Genomic DNA, 20,236 nt, shown 5'->3' on the forward strand with positions numbered 1-20,236 from the left:
TTGTGTGCAGAGTAGCACAGCGATCGATCTTGTAGTTATGACTAGCTTGGCTCTTTGCTTTCCAACTGATTTCTTCAACGTCATCAGCAGGCTTTGAACTACTGACTGCTTGCCCTTTCCATCAAGAAGGCAGCTCTTGGGTGTCTTCAAGACAAAAGACTTGCCTCTGTATTGCATCTTTCATGATGTCAAGGTGTCCTAAAGTGTGTGGCAGCCAATGAAGTACTTTTGAAGTGCAGTCACTGTTGTAAAACAGGAAAACATATTACACAGCAAGCTCTCCTAAAAAGTGGTGTGATAATGACCAGGTAATGTGTTTTAGTGATGTTTGTTGAAGAATAAATATTGGCTGGGATACCAGGGAGAACTCCCCTGCTCTTCTTACAATAGTAACAGGGGATGTTTTACATTCACCTGAGAAGGTAGACTGGATCTTGGTTTAACATCTCATCTAAAAGACGGCACCTCCTATAGTGCAGCATTCCCTCAGTACTGCACTGGAGTGTCTTGCCGTGGGAGATGGTCATCGCTGCCAGGGGGGGTGGGCTGTCCTCCAAGGTGGGCTCCTTCTTATTTGAGCTCACTAGGAGGCTGCCAGGCCTGGCGGCATCTCCATGTGGCAGTGGGCCCTTTAGGCGTTGTTAAATGCCAGGAGAGGTGGGAAGCAGCCCTTAAGTGGCGGTTATTTAAATGGCTTAATTGGCCTCTCAGGGGACTTCCTGTCCGCCAAGCTTCTCGCCGCGGACAAAAATGGCATGGCGGATGCCACCCATACCATTTTGTGTGCTCCCCGCCTTGCAGACTGTATCCAATGGCCGGATAAAATCCAGCCCAAGCAGTTCTTGTAAAGGGTAGTTGAAGCCTCTTTGGATCAGTCAAGAACCATCACGAGATAGATGAGGTTCAACACCAACACCTTGTGTTTATATAGTATGCTTAATGTGGTAAAATGCTGCACAACATCAGGTTTGCAGCACCATGGGCAGATTTAAAATCTTTCACTTAGGATTGAGTTGAACTGCTCATTCTACAGTGACAAATACTAACATCTTGTTGAAGATGAAATCTGAAAATGTAGGCGTATCTCAGTCACATGCTGCTGCTTTAGTCCAACACCTTCTCTTCAGAGCCTCAGATCAATAACTGGAGAATTCACGCTGAGACCAAGTGGGCCCACATCAGAGACGCCATCTATGAGTCAGCTTTGACCACCTACGGCAAAAGTGCGAAGAGAAATGCAGACTGGTTTCAATCTCATAATGAAGAGCTGGAACCTGTCATAGCCGCTAAGCGCATTGCACTTTTGAACTACAAGAAAGCCCCCAGCGATTTAACATCCGCAGCACTTAAAGCAGCCAGAAGTACTGCACAAAGAACATTTAGGCGTTGCGCAAACGACTACTGGCAACACCTATGCAGCCATATTCAGCTGGCCTCAGACACCGGAAACATCAGAGGAATGTATGATGGCATGAAGAGAGCTCTTGGGCCAACCATCAAGAAGATCACCCCCCTCAAATCTAAATCGGGGGACATAATCACTGACCAACGCAAACAGATGGACCGCTGGGTTGAGCACTACCTAGAACTGTACTCCAGGGAGAATGCTGTCACTGAGACTGCCCTCAATGCAGCCCAGCCTCTACCAGTCATGGATGAGCTGGACATACAGCCAACCAAATCGGAACTCAGTGATGCCATTGATTCCCTAGCCAGCGGAAAAGCCCCTGGGAAGGACAGCATTACCCCTGAAATAATCAAGAGTGCCAAGCCTGCTATACTCTCAGCACTACATGAACTGCTATGCCTGTGCTGGGACGAGGGAGCAGTACCACAGGACATGCGCGATGCCAATATCATCACCCTCTATAAAAACAAAGGTGACCGCGGTGACTGCAACAACTACCGTGGAATCTCCCTGCTCAGCATAGTGGGGAAAGTCTTTGCTCGAGTCGCTCTGAACAGGCTCCAGAAGCTGGCCGAGCGCGTCTACCCTGAGGCACCTACCCTGGCTTTCGTGCAGAGAGATCGACTATTGACATGCTGTTCTCCCTTCGTCAGATACAGGAGAAATGCCGTGAACAACAGATGCCCCTCTACATTGCTTTCATTGATCTCACCAAAGCCTTTGACCTCGTCAGCAGACGTGGTCTCTTCAGACTACTAGAAAAGATTGGATGTCCACCAAAGCTACTAAGTATCATCACCTCATTCCATGACAATATGAAAGGCACAATTCAACATGGTGGCTCCTCATCAGAGCCCTTTCCTATCCTGAGTGGTGTGAAACAGGGCTGTGTTCTCGCACCCACACTTTTTGGGATTTTCTTCTCCCTGCTGCTTTCACATGCGTTCAAATCCTCTGAAGAAGGAATTTTCCTCCACACAAGATCAGGGGGCAGGTTGTTCAACCTTGCCCGTCTAAGAGCGAAGTCCAAAGTACGGAAAGTCCTCATCAGAGAACTCCTCTTTGCTGACGATGCTGCTTTAACATCTCACACTGAAGAATGCCTGCAGAGTCTCATCGAGAGGTTTGCGTCTGCCTGCAATGCATTTGGCCTAACCATCAGCCTCAAGAAAACGAACATCATGGGGCAGGACGTCAGAAATGCTCCATCCATCAATATTGGCGACCACGCTCTGGAAGTGGTTCAAGAGTTCACCTACCTAGGCTCAACTATCACCAGTAACCTGTCTCTAGATGCAGAAATCAACAAGCGCATGGGTAAGGCTTCCACTGCTATGTCCAGACTGGCCAAGAGAGTGTGGGAAAATGGCGCACTGACACGGAACACAAAAGTCCGAGTGTATCAGGCCTGTGTCCTCAGTACCTTGCTCTACGGCAGCGAGGCCTGGACAACGTATGCCAGCCAAGAGCGACGTCTCGATTCATTCCATCTTCGCTGCCTTCGGAGAATACTTGGCATCAGGTGGCAGGACTATATCTCCAACACAGAAGTCCTTGAAGCGGCCAACACCCCCAGCTTATACACACTACTGAGTCAGCGGCGCTTGAGATGGCTTGGCCATGTGAGCCGCATGGAAGATGGCAGGATCCCCAAAGACACATTGTACAGCGAGCTCGCCACTGGTATCAGACCCACCGGCCGTCCATGTCTCCGTTATAAAGACGTCTGCAAACGCGACATGAAATCGTGTGACATTGATCACAAGTCGTGGGAGTCAGTTGCCAGCATTCGCCAGAGCTGGCGGGCAGCCATAAAGACAGGGCTAAATTGTGGTGAGTCGAAGAGACTTAGTAGTTGGCAGGAAAAAAGACAGAGGCGCAAGGGGAGAGCCAACTGTGCAACAGCCCCAACAAACAAATTTCTCTGCAGCACCTGTGGAAGAGCCTGTCACTCCAGAATTGGCCTTTATAGCCACTCCAGGCGCTGCTTCACAAACCACTGACCACCTCCAGGCGCGTATCCATTGTCTCTCGAGATAAGGAGGCCCAAAAGAAAAAAGAACAAAACGCACTTTAAAGTTGAAATATAACCAGAATTCACAGATGTACCAACATCTGAAAAAATGGGTTAATTCTTCCAGTGAAGGGCCTTTGTTTAAACCTCTTCCCTTACTCAGCAAATGCAAGATTTGGCACCACCTTGTGGTTAGGGAAGCTCACTGCATGGAAAACAAAGAACTTGCATCATGCCTGGGAATAAGAGGCAGCTGTTTAAGACGTAGTGAGGCTAGCAGCTACTGTCAGTCTAAAACTGGATGGGGGTGGAGCTCTGAGGCAGGGTGCAGCTTATAAATGTTCCCTTAGCTCAGTCAGCTGTGAGTCACAAGGCTTGAGCCCTGATTAAGGATTTAAGTGCGCAATCTAGACTGAGACACTACAAGCATTGTTCTTCAGAGGAGATGTGAAACCAAGGCCCTATCTGCATGGCCTTTGGTTTAGGCAGATGGTGAAGATTCCATGCAGTTATTCAAAGCTCCCCATCCTGGGAAACATTCCTACTTTAACAAACACACCGCCAAAAGCAGCTTAACTGGGGCTGGGGGGAGGGGAGTGAATTACTTTTGTCTGTCATATGAGACTGATTCACTTTGACTACATGCCCTCTGGTACTGTTTGTGCTCTCATTTCCAGTCCAACAGCTGTCTTACATTTACATCACCTTTACTTCTCAGCTTGGGCAACCCGAGTGTGCAAACATTTTATGAAATTACTTTTCTATTTTATTACATTTGCCAAAACTTTTCCATGAATATTCCTGGGTAATTTTTGAGTGTAATTTGTGAGTCCTTATTGTATGTTGGTTGCATTGGGCACACTGAGAAAAACCCATGGCACCAACTACGGATCCTAAAGTTTAACTAGCTATGTTGATGAAGATTTGCATTGACTAGAAACATTTAGTGAATGGTCAATAACTACACGCAGGCAACAAAGCGACCAAGTTTGGCAGAGGCCAGCCCTCTGGAGAATGTCACACAACCAGCAATATGTGATAGACATTGTTATGGCCAGGTGAGGAAGGGGTCTCGGGCTCCCCTTTCGCCCCTTCTCTGGTTTGACTGCAAGTGTTAATCATTTATTAACACAGTGATCGAACTTACCACCTCAGTGAGCGCCTGCTCCTCGAATGTAACTGCAAAAGAACCAAATAGGTTTTGACTTTAAACAAGAAAGATGCAAGTTTATTACTCTTAACACTCTAAACTGGTTAAAATTACTAAAAATACACTACACGTTCACGCGAGAGTCACACACACCATTAGATTACAGAGGTTGGAGTCGAGTCCAGAAAAAAATGGAATTTAAATAGAGTTTTAAATCTCAAGTCCTCAGTTGAAACTGTAGTCCTGAACTCCTGGCTGGGCCACGTACAGTTGTGGGCTTGCTTCTTTCAGGTTTCCTGAAGGCAGAAGAGGGGTTTGATTCTTGTCCCCTGGTTGTTGGGTGTGGCGGTCTGCAGGCTTGAGGGGCTTTCCCTGTTGCAGCTGGGTCTTCTCTCGATATTCACTGGGAGAGAGGGAGATAGAGAGACCTGATTCGTTGATGGTCTTTCAGTTACTCATCTCTGTTTTCTGCATGACAAAACTTAACCTCTCCAGAGCTGCACAGGCAGTCATATGACATTACCAAGCCTCTTTGTTGTTTTAATAAGGTCTTTCAGGAATATTCTGAGATTCAGGGTGTTAGAATGACAGAATAAAACAGTGCAGAAGAGGCCCTTCGGCCCATCGAATCTGCACCGATGCATTAAAACACCTGACCTGTCTACCTAATCCCATTTGCCAGCACTTGGCCCATGGCCTTGAATGTTATGACGTGCCAAGTGCTCATCCAGGTACGTTTTAAAGGATGTGAGGCAACCTGCATCTACCACCCTCCCAGGCAGGGCACTCCAGACAATCACCACCCTCTGGGTAAAAAAGTTCTTCCCCAAGTCCCCCTTAAACCTCCCGCCCCTCACCTTCAACTTGCGACCCCTCGTAACTGACCCTTCAACTAAGGGGAACAGCTACTCCCTATCCACCCTGTCCATGCCCCTCATAATCTTGTACACCTTGATCAGGTCACCCCTCAGTCTTCTCTGCTCCAGTGAAAACAACCCAAGCCTATCCAACCTCTCTTCATAGCTTAAATGTTCCATCCCAGGCAACATCCTGGTGAATCGCCTCTGCACCCCCTCCAATGCAACCACATCCTTGTTATAATGTGGCAACCAGAATTGCACACAGTACTCCAGCTGTGGCCTTACCAAAGTTCTGTACAACTCCAACATGACCTCCCTGCTTTTGTAATCTATGCCTCGATTGATAAAGGCAAGTGGCCCATATGTCTTTTTCAACCACCCTATTAACCTGCCCTTCTGCCTTCAGAGATCTATGGACAAACACACCAAGGTCCCTTTGTTCCTCGGAACTTCCCAGTGTCAGGCCATTCATTGAATACTTCAGTGACAGACTACTCTTTCCATAGTGTATCACCTCACACTTTTCAGTGTTAAATTCCATCTGCCACTTTTCTGCCCATTTGACCATCCCATCTATATCTTCCTGTCACCTAAGACACTCTACCTCACTGTTAACCACTCAGCCAATCTTTGTGTCATCCGCAAACTTACTGATCCTACCCCCCACATAGTCATCTAGTCGTTTAAATAACAATAGGGGACCCAGCACAGATCCCTGTGGTACGCCACTGGACACTGGCTTCCAGTCACTAAAACAGCCGTCTGTCATCACTCTCTGTCTCCTACAGCTAAGCCAATTTTGAATCCACCTGTCCAGGCACACTTGGAGGGGGTTGGTTCTTTCGAAATCAATGGGTGTAGATGGCCGCTGGCGACCGTGAAAAGGCCATTGCAGGTAATTAAATCACCGAGCATCCCATTGTTCTGGCTAGGTTGAGGCAGATGGGTCATCTCCAGTCCAGTCTTTCGGTGTTTCAAATATAAATTGCCATCTTGGCTGCCAGTTTACTTTTAAAAAGTTACTCGTAAGAATTTCCAGTAAAAGTCTAATGCAAGATTCCAACCGATGAAATTAATATTTCCCATTTGGCATACAAGGTTTTCATGATACATATCTCTGCTCATCTATCAAGCGGAGGGAAGGACCTTATATTTGCCTTCCCATCACATCATCTACCTCCAAAATGAATTTAAGATTTTAGAGGGACATAGACTTAAAATTAGAGCGAGGCGGTTCAAGGATGATGTCAGGAACCAATTCTTCAAAGGGTCGTAGAAAGCTGGAATTCTCTCCCCCAAAAGCTGTTGAGGCTGGGGAGCAATTGAAAATTTCCAAACTGAGACTGAGAGATTTTTGTTGGGGATGGGTATTAAGGGTTACAGAACCAAGGCAGGTAGATGGAGTTAAGATACAGATCAGCGATGATCTAAATTAAATGGCAGAACAGGCTCCAGGGGCTGAACGGCCTCATGTCCCTATGTACCACTTGAGAGAAGTAAAGCTACTCCTGCCCTCTCCTCCTCTCTAATTAGATTGCAGGTAGTGGAGGTATGGCACCTCCTGGAAGTGCCTTGCTGAGGTCCCCGATACTGGAGTTTTGGCAGGTTATTTGAGGAGGAGGATTGGGGGAAATCAGTCAATTCTGATCCTATTTCAGTCCTGCCATTTGAAGCTCAATTCTCAGATACTTCGGAATCCGTATCGTGGTGGAGGGTCACAGAAAAAATTTCTACCGGGCGATAAACCCAGAAATTACATTTAATATTCAGATTGAGCACAAGCGTTCAGCTTAGTGTGACAATGCCAGATTTAATTGCTACTTTGTGCCAAGTGAGCAGCAATTACAAGTTATATAGTGCCAAATAGGGCAATAGTGAAACTTTACAATTGGCCTCTGCCAGTGGATTAGTAATCACAGACCTCCCATCTAAACTATAACACTATGTAATACTCTTTACATGCAGCACTTTCATTAATGTCAGTAATGGCTCAGTTGGTAGCACTCTCAGTTCAGTCACAAGATTCCCTGTTCAAGTCCCACTCCAATGAAGGACTGAGGGAGTGCTGCACTCAATCAACATCACCAAAAACGGATTACCTGGTTGTCATCACATTGCTGTTTGTGGGATCTTGCTGTGCTCAAATTGGCTGCCGCGTTTCATGCATTACAATATTGACGACAGTTCAAAAGCACTTCGAGATGCCCAGTGGTCATGAAAAGTGCTATAAGTTCTTTTCCTTTTTTTAAAAAAAAGACAACAGGAATTCAGTGAGATAGGTGTGCCTGCTCCCGACAGCATGTCTATCGTTGGTGTGGTGTTCGACACTGCCACTCGTAGATCATTCTCCATTTCCAGACGGACCTGCACTTTGTCTTCATTGCTGTCAAAGTAGAAAATTATGTTTCAAAAATGTACATTGTTAGGAATGGTAACACTTTCATTGCTTCATTTACCAATTCAGGGTACTCAGCAGCAACAGGTAGTGAAAACTGGGAAGGTGTTTGTTCCTGAAACTTAATTCTCAGCGAGTGGCCACAGGACAGTTCCACCAGCTCCTCTTGTTTTTCCACTTGAGCAACAAGATGACGCAGTAAATGTTGAAAATGGATCCCAAACCTAACTGTACTTATGTTTATATTTCCAAAATAAACACTGAAGTACTCTGCCAATGTTGCAAAATGAGCAATCATCCTTTCACACACAGAACTGTCATTGTCTTTGCTTCCAGGAACTCAGTAGTTGGAATAGATCTGAAACTCCATTGATTAGAAATATTTGCAGCTAACGCAGGGTTGTGCACATATAGAAAAGCCTACAGCTCTTCACAAAGCTCAAAAGCTCTTTCTAGGATGCTCCCGTGAGATAGCAGACATACTTCAGCAATTTTTCCTGCCCCGCACCCATTTCTGAACGCAGCTTTGCAAACAGACATGAATTCACAGGTCTGGACTTCACAAAATTCACAGCCATTATAAGCTGCATTTAACAGCCTGTAATTCAGGTTCCATGCTTTTTGAAACGAATGCTTGGTTTGTCACCATTACCTGTGGTTTTATGGGTCTTATTCTGGCAACACCACCACTGTCTGCGCAAACAGCAACAGCATCCTCATTGCTCGCCTCATAACATCTGACAAAAAAAGAAAAGCTTCTGAAATTTCCCACAAACACAGTGAACATAAAGTAATAATTGTGCTGCAGTTGTCGCATTTGAGCTGAATTGCAAACTGCTCACATTCATGAATCCTGTCAATTGGTATTTCAGATCTCTTGAAAGCTCCTCGATTCTTCTATTGTCTTTAGAAAGTGGGATGGCCTTCAACATTGTGTTATGTCTTCAATTATCATCTTGCCCATTTATACAGCAGCTGAAACCAGCATCTCTTCTCTAGTATGGGTTTTCTTGCTTTTAACGATCTGAAATTGTTAAGAGGAATGCTTTCAGGACCATTTGCAGAACAGAGGTTCTATTTGCCATTTGAGTGTTCTGATAACTTTTTTTAATTCAAAGAAGTCTTTCGATTTTCCTTTATATTCTGGATGCCTTGTAGTGGTGTCCTTAGAACCCAACTCTTTTACAAAGTTTCTATTCACCATTCCCAATATCTCCTTCCTTGGTTTGGTCAGATTATGCTTTTGTGGAACTCTACGGAATGTTTTTCCCTACATAAAATCAAGTTGTCCTCGTCATCTTATCTGAAGATTGCACCTTCCACACTGCCAAAGGGCTCCCAACTGAGACGCGCAGGATAAATGAGCTATTAGCAGAGGTGGCAGTGGTAGGGAGTGGGGAAAAAGTAGGGAGAATGTTTACTAAAAGCCTCATAAAACCACACTTCCAAGCCCACCTTTAGGAGACGGAAGAAATGCTGAGCTGGGAGGGGTAGGAGTGGCCATCCAGCATAACAATACTGTTTATAAGTGCAGGTACATTAATCACACGTGTGAAGATTTGAGTATACCTTTTTTATTCAAAATTCACATAAGGGTAAAAATATCTGCAAAAATAACTCAAAAAATTTGATAGAATAAGGTGAAGCAGGTACACTTGTTTAATATACCATGAAGTCTGCTGCTAATGCTTGCTCCATTTTTACACTGCTAATGCAGTGTACATATAACAGTGGGACAGAGAGTCCCTGCCTCGACCTCCCTCTGAGGCAGCTCATTATGTTTACACTGTACAGTCCCAGAAGCTGAAGGAGGATGAAGTCACTCGACCCGACCAGGATACCAGAGAACAGGCGCCATTCAAAGTTGGAGAAAAACGCCTGTGCACACCAAGCTTCAGGCCTTAGATAGGATACTTCAACTGTCTTTCTCAGTCTGCAGGGAGGCTGCAGCCAGCGTTACTGTGGTGACTGGCTGTCCTGCCATACCGTGGATTTGCATCTTGGCCAGTTTCTTCTGTTCGCACTCTGTGACTAGGCGGTTCAGCTCCGCTGCGCTGTAGCCAATCAGCGTCTTCAAATCGCATACAAATTTATAGACGAATCTCTTCCCCTGGACCTTACATATCATGTCTCCATCGTAATAATATCTGGGCAAGAAAGAGGACCAGAAATTAAACAGTACACAGATACAAGACTCAGCATTTCCTTCCTTCTACCATCTCCAAGCTTTTCAAACCAAAGCCAGAAGTCACCTGATTGCTACTTCTCCCTCTAGTTTTCTTCAGCTGCTTTCTGAACTACAGCCTTTGCATGCAGTTTCTTCAAATAGAAGAAACCCTATGGACTATTTCCTGGGTGAAAATCACCAAATCTCCACCACTGCTGCTATAAACTGGCTGTTTGCACGTTTTGGAACAGCTGGGAGGCTACAGCAGGGTTGATAACTCTCAATTCACTCCCCACAACACAAACCTGCTAGTCTTTCTCCCATCAGCTCTCCTTTTCTCCTCTGGGTAAGGTGAATGGTGCTGAATGTTTGTGCTCTAACAGTCACAAATCTTGGATAAACACAGGTGTAATTGTTGATTTAGTGAGTCCCGCTGACTGTGATGTGAAGGCTGTGGGCAGCTGGGAATGAACCAATGAGCTGAAAGGCCCCGCTTCACAGGAACTGGTGATGCTCAGTATCTGAATCACCAGCAGTCGCTTGCCCTCTTCCTGAAAGTGTGGACTCCAGACAAGCTCATAAGATAATTGATGACTTTTCCCTGATAATCTAAACTAATATACTCCTCCAAATTGTAGACCCTTTCTCTCTACCTCCATCTCCCCACCCACCCTTTCTAATAAACATAAAGGAGAGCCAAAGAGATCCCAGACCCTTTTTCCTCCTTCCTGCCTTTGATATGCAAGCACAACCTATTCTTATAGCTCATGTTAAGTGGGAAAACAGATGGATATAATCTTTGCTGAGAAAACATGAGCATTGCTACAAATTTGCCCTGCCACTTTCTCCTCAGTACAGTAAAAGCTTTGTTATCCGACACCAAACCAAACGGCAAGCGCTATTATCTGGCGTTTCCAAAATCTCTCAAAAGCTCTCCCGGGCCGAGTTTTCCTGAGTGCAGCCGATTGTCCTTGGCATTAGTTAGTGATGCTTGTTGGAAAGGGCTGATTTGCACGTGTACTGCAGGTATATTGGTGCACTGACACTGTATGATTAAGCAAAATTAAAAATCTGCTTTCCCTGGGTATCCTTCGGTCTTTCGGTGATAACTTTCAGAATGGAATATCATTGCCACCGGCCTTGCCAAGTACAACTCTTCAGTGGAATTTTTGATTATCGGGCACCTCTTAGATCTGGTACATGCCGGATAACAAAGCTTTTTACTGTATATTGTTGCACCATCTAACATTATGAAAAAAACCCAAAAAGACACAAACAGAAAATAGATTGTCAATTACGCTGGATTCTTTCACATATAAGTTTGAGAGGATACAATTCGCCAAAATTAATGAAAAATAGGATAGCAGTGATTTCAGACTCTCTTTTGTAAGAAATTTCCACGAACTTCCACTGTGAAAACTCCTCACATCAAATAGCGATTAAATTCCACCCTTAGGTAAAAGTTACTTACAGGAATTAGACTTGTGGCTTAGAAACATAGGAGCAGCAATAGGCCATTGAGTCCATCGAGCCTGCCCCACCATTCAATACGACACCTTCAATGCCATTTTCCCACAGAGAGAAAGAGCAGCTTAAAGCAGAGCTGCAACAGGCAGCAGAATGCTTCAAGGTATAATGCTCCAGTCCAATACAAAAGTGGGATGAAGGGCACATTATAAGTGTGACAAAGTAGTTTCGAAACAATTTTTGTTGGTGGGAAGCCCCTCTGCTGGGAATGATCATTTCACCTCCTCAGAGTGGATTCCTTACTTGCTCACTGACTCACTGAAATTTGCATGCCTGACAACTGCAGAGTAACGAGAATCTCTTAAAACACCTGACCTACATAATAAATCAAGCTGCATATTTACAATCTAGAGCTCACAGGAGCATTAAAAGGTTTGAATGAGCTAGCATAGAGAAGAGAAACTATATTCAAGCAAATATTGAAGACAAGTCTAGAAGACTACAGGTTAAATTGTGACAGTATAGGACAAAGGGTCATGAGCAAAATGGCAAATTCAGCACGGAGGTCAGGATGCTCTCCACATAAAAAGGTTGTCAAATGGACTACACATCTGTGCAGTGTAGTGGAGACAGAGACCTTGGAATCATTTAACACCTTGAAGCTGTAATTGTAGGACAAGTTGACTGTTCTTCCTAAACATATGATCAGATTGGAGTTTGTTTTGTTATCTTTGTGAAGTAGAAACAAATACAATTTAGCATCAATGGGCATGGTCAAGAGGCAACTACCGAAGAGGGCTACGAATGTCAGAAATAAACTTTGGTTGGGGAAGAAGAGGAGAGAGACTGATATATAGAGAAGCACAAGAGTAGGAGTATGGGGACGGAAGGTGAGATGAACTGTAGGGAAATAGTCCACAGGCACCCAAAAGATGAAGTGGGTTTCCTTGTGCCCACCACCAGCCCCCACCCGGGCTGGGGAGGGGGGGGGGGGAGCTGTTCTCAACCACAAGTGTGGGGAGGCGATGTCGTAATGGTAATGTCACTGGACTGGACTAGTAATCCAGAGGTCCAGGCTAGTCCTCCAGGCACATGGTCTCGAATCCCACCATGGCAGATAGTGAAATCTGGAATTTTTAAAAAAAGCTAGTCTAATGGTGACCATGAAACCATTGTCGATTGTTGTAAAGACCCATCTGGTTCGCTAATTACTTTTAGGGAACGAAATCTGCCGTCCTTACCTGCTCTGGCCTAGATGTGACTCCAGACCCATGGCAATGTGGTTGACCCTTAAATGCCCTCTGAAATGGCCTAGTGAGACCAGCGGTGTTTAAAAAGTGCAGCGACAGCGGGAAAGGAGGAGACTGAGTGAGACCAGCGGTGTTTAACAAGTGCAGCGACAGCGGGAAAGGAGGAGACGGAGTGAGACCAGCGGCGTTTAAAAAGTGCAGCGACAGCGGGAAAGAAGGAGACTGAGTGAGACCAGCGGTGTTTAACAAGCGCAGCGACAGCGCGCCCGAGTTTTGAAAGGGGAAGCCAACAGTGACATCACAGGAGAGCTGCAAGGTGATTGGTAGGTGAGTAGAAGCTGTTAGAATATCTTAAAAAATAAGGGGTAAGTTTTTTTTTGTCGAAAATAAAACCTCTGGAGATAAGGTGAGTACCACTAAAGTGTTTTTTTAAAAAAAAAGAATTTTAGACTGAAGTGGGTAGATCAAGGCCCCGAGTATAATTAGTATTTTTTAATTCAGGGAATAACGAATTAACCCAAGGGTAAGTCATGGCCGGAGCGCTCAGCCCCGTGATATGCTCCTCCTGCGCTACATGGGAAATCAGGGACGCTTCCAGTGTCCCTGAAGACCATGCGTGCAGGAATTGTATCCATCTGCAGCTACTGACTACCCGCATTATGGAGCTGGAGCTGCGGGTGGATTCAATTTGGAGCATCCACGATGCTGAAGACATCGTGGATAGCATGTTTAGTGAGGTGGTCACACCGCAGGTAATGGCTGCACAGGCAGAAAAGAGATGGGTGACCACCAGACGGAGTAGTAGGCGCAAGCAGGTAGTGCAGGAGTCCCCTGTGACCATCCCCCTCTCAAACAGATATACCGCTTTGGATACTGTTTGGGGGGGGGGGGGGGGGGGGGGGTGTGGTGGGGAGATGAACGCCCCCCCCCCCCAAGGGGATAGCAGCAACAGCCGAGTTCGTGGCACCACGGAGGGCTCTGCTACACAGCAGGGGAGGAAAAGGGTTGGAAGAGCGCTAGTGATAGGGGATTCTATCGTAAGGGGTGCAGATAGACGTTTCTGTGGCCGCAAACGAGACTCAAGGATGCTATGTTGCCTCCCTGGTGCTAGGGTCAAGGATGTCTCGGAGCGGCTGCAGGACATTCTGAAAGGGGAGGGTGAGCAGCCAGAGGTCGTGGTCCATATTGGTACTAACGACATAGGCAGGAAAAGAGATGAGGTCCTGCAAAGTGAATATAGGGAGTTAGGCAGAAGGTTAAAAAGCAGGAGCTCTAGGGTTGCAATCTCAGGATTACTCACTGTGCCACGTGTTAGTTGAGGGTAGGAATAGGAGAATTAGGCAAATGAATGCATGGCTGAAGAGCTGGTATAGGCGGGTGGGCTTCAGCTACTTGGATCATTGGGATCTCTTCTGGTGCAGAGGTGACCTGTACAAGGAGGACGGGTTGCATCTAAACTGGAGGGGGACCAATATCCTTGCGGGGAGGCTTGCTAGCACTACTCGGGAGGGTTTAAACTAGTCTTGCAGGGGGGTGGGACCCAAAGTAGTAGTCTCTCAGATGAGATAGTTGAGGCAAATGTAGAGGTTAAAGCAAGTCCAGTAGGCAGGCCGGGCAGGGGCAGGACAGGGAGCGTGAAAGGTCTGGTAGGCTAAACTGCATTTACTTTAATGCAAGCAGCCTTACAGGTAAGGCAGATGAACTCATAGCGTGGATTGCGATATTATAGCTATTACGGAAACGTGGTTGAGGGATGGGCAGGACTGGCAGCTCAATGTTCCAGGGTACCGATCTTTCAGGCGTGACAGAGGTAGAGGTAAGAGAGGAGGGGGGAGTTGCACTATTGATTAGGGAGGACATCAAGGCAGTACTTAGAGAGGCCATATGGGTAGAAATTAGAAATAAGAAAGGGGTGATCACTTTGATGGGATTATACTATCGGCCCCCCAATAGTCAGAGGGAAGTGGAGGAGCATGTATGTAGGAAAATCACAGATAGGTGTAGGAATTATAGGGTTGTAATAGTAGGTGATCTTAACTTCCCCAATATTGACTGGGACTGCCTTAGTGCTAAGGGATCAGAAGGGGAAGAATTTGTTAAGCGTGTCCAGAATAGTTTTCTGGAGCAGTATGTGGATAGCCCTACGAGAGAAGGGGCTACACTCGACCTCCTCTTAGGAAATGAGGATGGGCAGGTGTTTGATGTCAGTGGGGGAGCACTTTGGGACCAGTGACCATAACTATTAGCTTCAAGATAGTTATGGAAAAGGATAGGGCTGGTCCTCAGGTTGAAGTCCTAAATTGGGGGAAGGCTAATTTCGATGGCATCAGACAGGAACTCTCAAAAGTTGAATGGGAGAGGCTGTTTACAGGTAAAAGGGACATCTGGCAAGTGGGAGGCTTTTAAAAGTGAGATAGGAAGAGTTCAGGGCTGGAATGTTCCTGTTAGATGGAAGAGCAAGGCTGGCAAGTTTAGGGAACCTTGGTTGACGAGGGATATTGAGGGTCTAGTCAGGGCAAAGAAGGAGGCATATGTCAGGTATAGGCAGCTGGGATTGAGCGAGTCCCTCGAGGAGTATAGGGGATGTAGGACTACACTTAAGGAAGAAATTAGGAGGGCAAAAAGGCGCCATGCGATTTCTCTGGCAGATAAGATAAAGGAGAATCCTAAAAGATTCTATAAGTATATTAAGAGTAAAAAAGGGTAGCTAGGGAGAGAGTAGGTCCCCTTAAGGGTCAATGTGGCAACCCATGTGTGGAGCCACAGGAAATGGGCAAGGTCTTAAATGAATATTTCTCGCCTGTATTTACCGTGGAGGTCATAGAAGCTAGTGAGTTCAACGGAGGGAACAGCGATATCCAGGAGCATATCAACATTACAAAGGAGATGGTGTTGGAGGTTTTGAAGCATATTAAGGTGGATAAATCCCCAGGGTCTAATCAGGTGTATCCTAGGATGCTATGGGAAGCAAGGGAGGAGATTGCTGGGGCCCTGGCAGAGATTTTTGTATCATCGTTAGCCACGGGTGAGGTACCGGAAGACTGGAGGATAGCTAATGTTGTGCCTTTATTTAAGAAGGGCAGCAGGGTTAAGCCAGGGAACTAAAGGCTGGTGAGCCTTACATCAGTGGTGGGAAAGTTATTGGAAGGGATTCTGAGAGACAGGATTTATATGCATCTGGTAAGGCATGGGCTGATTAGGGATAGTCAGCATGGCTTTGTGCGTGGGAAATCACGTCTCACGAATTTGATTGAGTTTTCCGAGGAGGAGGTGACTAAGAGGATTGACGAGGGCAGGGTGATGGACGTTGTCTACATGGACTTTTGCAAGGCCTTTGACAAGGTCCCGCATGGTAGGCTGGTCCAGAAGGTTCGAACACATGGGATCCAGGGTGAGCTAGCAAACTGGATACAAAATTGGCTTGGTGACAGGAGGCAGAGGGTGGTAGTGGAGGGTTGTTTTTCAGATTGGAGGCCGGTGACCAGTGGTATGCCGCAGGGATCAGTGCTGGGCCCTCTGTTGTTTATCATACATATTAATGACTGGGATGTGAATGTAAGGGGCATGATTAGTAAGTTTGCAGATGACACCAAAATTGGTGGTATAGTGGACAGTGAAGGTGGTTGTCTAAGGTTACAATAGGATATAGATCAACTGGGAAAGTGGGCAAGGGATTGGCAAATGGAATTTAACGCAGACAAGTGTGAAGTGATGCATTTTGGGAAGTTAAACCAGATGAAGGCGGCGTATGGCATGCTTGCCTTCATTGGCCGAGGCACTGAGTACAAGGGTTGGGAAGTCATGTTACAGTTGTACACAACATTGGTCAGGCCGCATCTGGAGTACTGTGTGCAGTTCTGGTCACCGCACTACAGGTAAGATGTGATTAAGCTAGAGAGGGTGCAGAAAAGATTCACAAGGATGTTGCCTGGTTTGGAGGGCTCGAGTTATAAAGAGAGATTGGATAGTCTAGGTCTGTTTTCCCTGGAGCGAAGGAGGCTGAGAGGGGTCACGATAGAGGTATATAAAATTATGAGAGGCATAGATAGGGTAGATAGCCAGAGTTTGTTTCCCATGGTAGGGGTGACTAAAACTAGAGGGCATAGATTTAAAGTGAGAGGGAGGAGGTTTAAAGGGGATAAAAGGGGCAAATTTTTCACAAAGAATAGTGAGTATCTGGAATGAGCTGCCTGAGGTGGTGGTGGAGGCAGGAACAGTAGCAACATTTAAGAGGCATCTGGACAGGTACTTGAATGAGCAAGGCATGGAGGGATGTGGAATTAATGCAGGCAGGTGGGATTAGTAAAGATAGGCATTATGGTCGGCATAGACGCAGTGGGCTGAAGGGCCTGTTGCTATGCTGTACGCCTCAGTTCAAGGGCAATTAGGTATGGGCAATAAATGCTGGCCTAGCCAGCAACACCCACATCCCATAAATGAATTAAAAAAAAAAACTGACCTCAGCACCCTTTGCTGGTGGTGATGAAAATAAAAATAAAAAAAGATAGCAAGATTTCTGTTCCAAATCCAAATGATCCTTGCTGTAGAGTCTATACATGTATTTGTGCGCCCATGACGGATGTCAGCCAAGGACAGGATCAAGCTGGGCCATAATGCGCCCCATGGCCAAATACCTTGCTGTCATTCACTGTGTGGGCTCATATGGGAAGAATTACCACTTCAGCAAGTCACTGGACAGTGACTGTGAAACTACAAGTCATCATAGAGAATAAAGAGCACATTTAATAGATGACCAAATTTTGGATTGCACTTACATTGGCCTAAGAAACAACCAGGAAACACTGGCATCTTAATGAATTGTCACTGACCTATGGCTGCATCATGTAATTATTAAACCATCTGAAAGCACACAATCCTATCAATCAGTCAGAACTGCCGGTACAACTGAATTATAAAAATATCGGGGTGATGCAGCTTTGCTCAGTTTACTTACCTAAGTGCACGGCTCAGTTTCTCATAGTTCATGGTGGGCTTGTTTTTCCGTTGACCCCATTTCTGAGCTACCAACTCTGGCTGGTTCAGTTTGAACTCCCCTTCGTCTCCAACCCATGAAATGCAGTCTCGTGCATCTTTGTCTGTCAGAAGCTCCAGGAGAAACTGCCAGAGTTGGATCTGCCCATTGTTCCCTAAAGGCACAAAGCATACAACTCATTATCACACATTTTTGCATCAGTGCTAAATACACAGTATAAATCATCTTGGTGTTTTTAGATGTATATATTAGTGCTTCAAACATAGACAATTAATATGCTGAGGGCATTAAGAGCTACACGCAATCCAAATTCCCTCCCCTGAAGGCCATCAATCTAGCAGCTTTCTGTGGTTAATTTTCTGGTGTTTTCCTGTAAATTGCCAAATTTATTGATTTTAATTTCATAAATTGCTATGGAGGGATTTGAGCTCACTGCTTCTGGGCTACCTACTAAATGTGCTTTTAAAAAAATTCACAGGATGTGGGCACCTCTGGCAAAGCACCATTTACTGCCCATCCCTAATTGCCCGGGAGAAGGTGGTGGTGAGTTGCCTTGAACTACTGCAGTCCATGTGGTGTAGTTATACCCACAGTGCTGTTAGAGAGGGAGTTCTAGAATTATGATCAAACAACGGAGAAGAAATGGTGATTTATTACCAAGTCAGGATGGTGTGAGATTTGAAAGAAAAACTTATAGGTGTTGGTGTTCCCATGCATCTACTGCCCTTGCCCTTTTAGATGGTAGAGGTCGGGGGTTCGGATGGTGCTGTCGAAGAAACCTTGGTCACTTACTGCAGTGCATTTTACGTATAGATGGGACACACGGCAGCCATGATGGAGGGGCTGAATGTTTAAGGTGGTGGATGGGGTGCCAATCAAGCAGGCTGCTTTGTTCTGGATGGCATTGGAGATTCTGGTGTGCTGTTGGAGCTGCACTTAGCCAGGCAAGTGGAAAGTATCTTATCACACTGCTCGACTTTGCCTTGCAGATGGTGGATTCTCAACAGCATGTCTGGATTGTTCAAAACCAGGTCTTAACATAAATCAAAGGAGATTCTTTCAGAAATAACATAGGCTGCATCTGTCATAGGGGACAGTAACAGCACAAATCTCACAAATTCCTTACCACTTATTCTTGAGGTGGATCATTTTCCCATAATGCCCATGGACTAGGACTGAACTTGGAGAAGCCTGGCCACAAGGAAAGGTTGGACAGGCTAGGCTTGTATCTGCTGGAGTTTAGAAGAGCAAGAGGCGACTTGATTGAAACATACAAGATTCTGTGCAGTCTTGACAGGGTGGATGTGGAAAGGATGTTTCCTGTTGTGGGAGAATTTAGAACTAGGGGTCACTGTTTAAAAATAAGAGGTCGCTCATTTAAGCCAGAGATGAGGAGAAATTTTTTTCTCTGAGGTTAGTGAGTCTTTGGAACTCTCTTCCTCAAAAGGCGGTGGAAGCAGTGTCTTTGAATATTTTTAAGGCAGAGGTAGAAAGATTCTTGATAACTAAGGGGGGTGAAAGGTTATCGGGGGTAGGTGGGAACGTGGAGTTGAGGCTGCAATCAGATCAGCCATAATTTTACTGAATGGCGGAGCAGGCTCAAGGGGCAGAGTGGCCTACTCCTGCTCCTAGTTGAACATGCATACATTCATGCAAACATGAGTTTTTGTTTTAAATAGATGGGTGGATTGGAGCGAGGGGCAGGGGGGGGGGGGGGAAAAAAAAAAAAAAGAGAAACCGATGGAGAAGTTGCCAAACCTCTACCAATGCCACTCGAGATAATCTCGAGGGGTGGTAAGCAAGAAAAAACCCAAGGTGATTCTACGTTCAGGCAGTGGCTGAGCACAACAATAGACAGGAACGCCAACAGGCTAATCTACCATCACACCAGGCTAAAGAGGATTATTTTTTAAACGTTAACATTTGGTAAACACATGATTTGGTGTGGAATTGCGCCATTCTGACGTGAAGATCCAAGATTCGATCGCCAATCGGCATAGAGTTATAACTCTTGGCTGGGTCACAATTAGGGTACAATTGGGCTTAAAACCCTTGGATTAGAGAGCAGAAATAGATAAACAAAGCTTTATCCAGTGAGCTCACATACATGGGTTTTTAGATGAGCAAAGAACCAGGCACTCTGCTCCACCAGCCACCTCTGGGGTAGGACAGTCCCCCAACAACCACTTCCTAGCCTTCAATTAAAACTCATACAAGATAGCAACCAAAAATCAGCCCCTTCTGCAGAGGGAGGAAAAAAGGAAAGCAACATTTAAAGTCAGCACTCTCTTCACAGTTGTCCAGGCATGTCAGCTCATCTGCAAGCACTTAGCTCAGTAGTTTGGGATTGAGGTTATCGAGGGAGAAAGCCCAAACTTTTCTCTCTGTAGGCCACACAGTGTGGACCTGATTAAGAATTTATTCACCATTGAGGCACCATCAGTGGGAACAGCCCTTTTCCAAAACTCTAGCCAGTACAGAATTATACAGGATGAACAAATAAAAAAATACAAGCACAAGATTGCTTAGGCA

The 20,236-nt window shown here is 45.7% G+C and overlaps 1 protein-coding gene across 3 annotated transcripts in view; it reads right to left on the reverse strand.

Moving 5' to 3' along the window:
• Positions 1-9,392: 9,392 nt before the first annotated feature.
• gabpa (GA binding protein transcription factor subunit alpha) overlaps positions 9,393-20,236 on the reverse strand; it is a 63,224-nt gene continuing 52,380 nt past the window's right edge. For all 3 annotated transcript variants that reach the window (XM_068041254.1, XM_068041252.1, XM_068041253.1), the window contains exons 10-11: positions 17,666-17,858; positions 9,393-9,974 (exon numbers count right to left, since the gene is read on the reverse strand). In XM_068041254.1, coding sequence (XP_067897355.1) covers positions 9,743-9,974; positions 17,666-17,858 — 425 coding nt within the window. In that variant the 3' untranslated portion in view covers positions 9,393-9,742. The remainder of the gene's footprint in view (positions 9,975-17,665; positions 17,859-20,236) is intronic.

The sequence above is a fragment of the Heterodontus francisci genome, chromosome 10 (assembly GCF_036365525.1).
Source record: "Heterodontus francisci isolate sHetFra1 chromosome 10, sHetFra1.hap1, whole genome shotgun sequence".
Taxonomy (NCBI): domain Eukaryota; kingdom Metazoa; phylum Chordata; class Chondrichthyes; order Heterodontiformes; family Heterodontidae; genus Heterodontus; species Heterodontus francisci.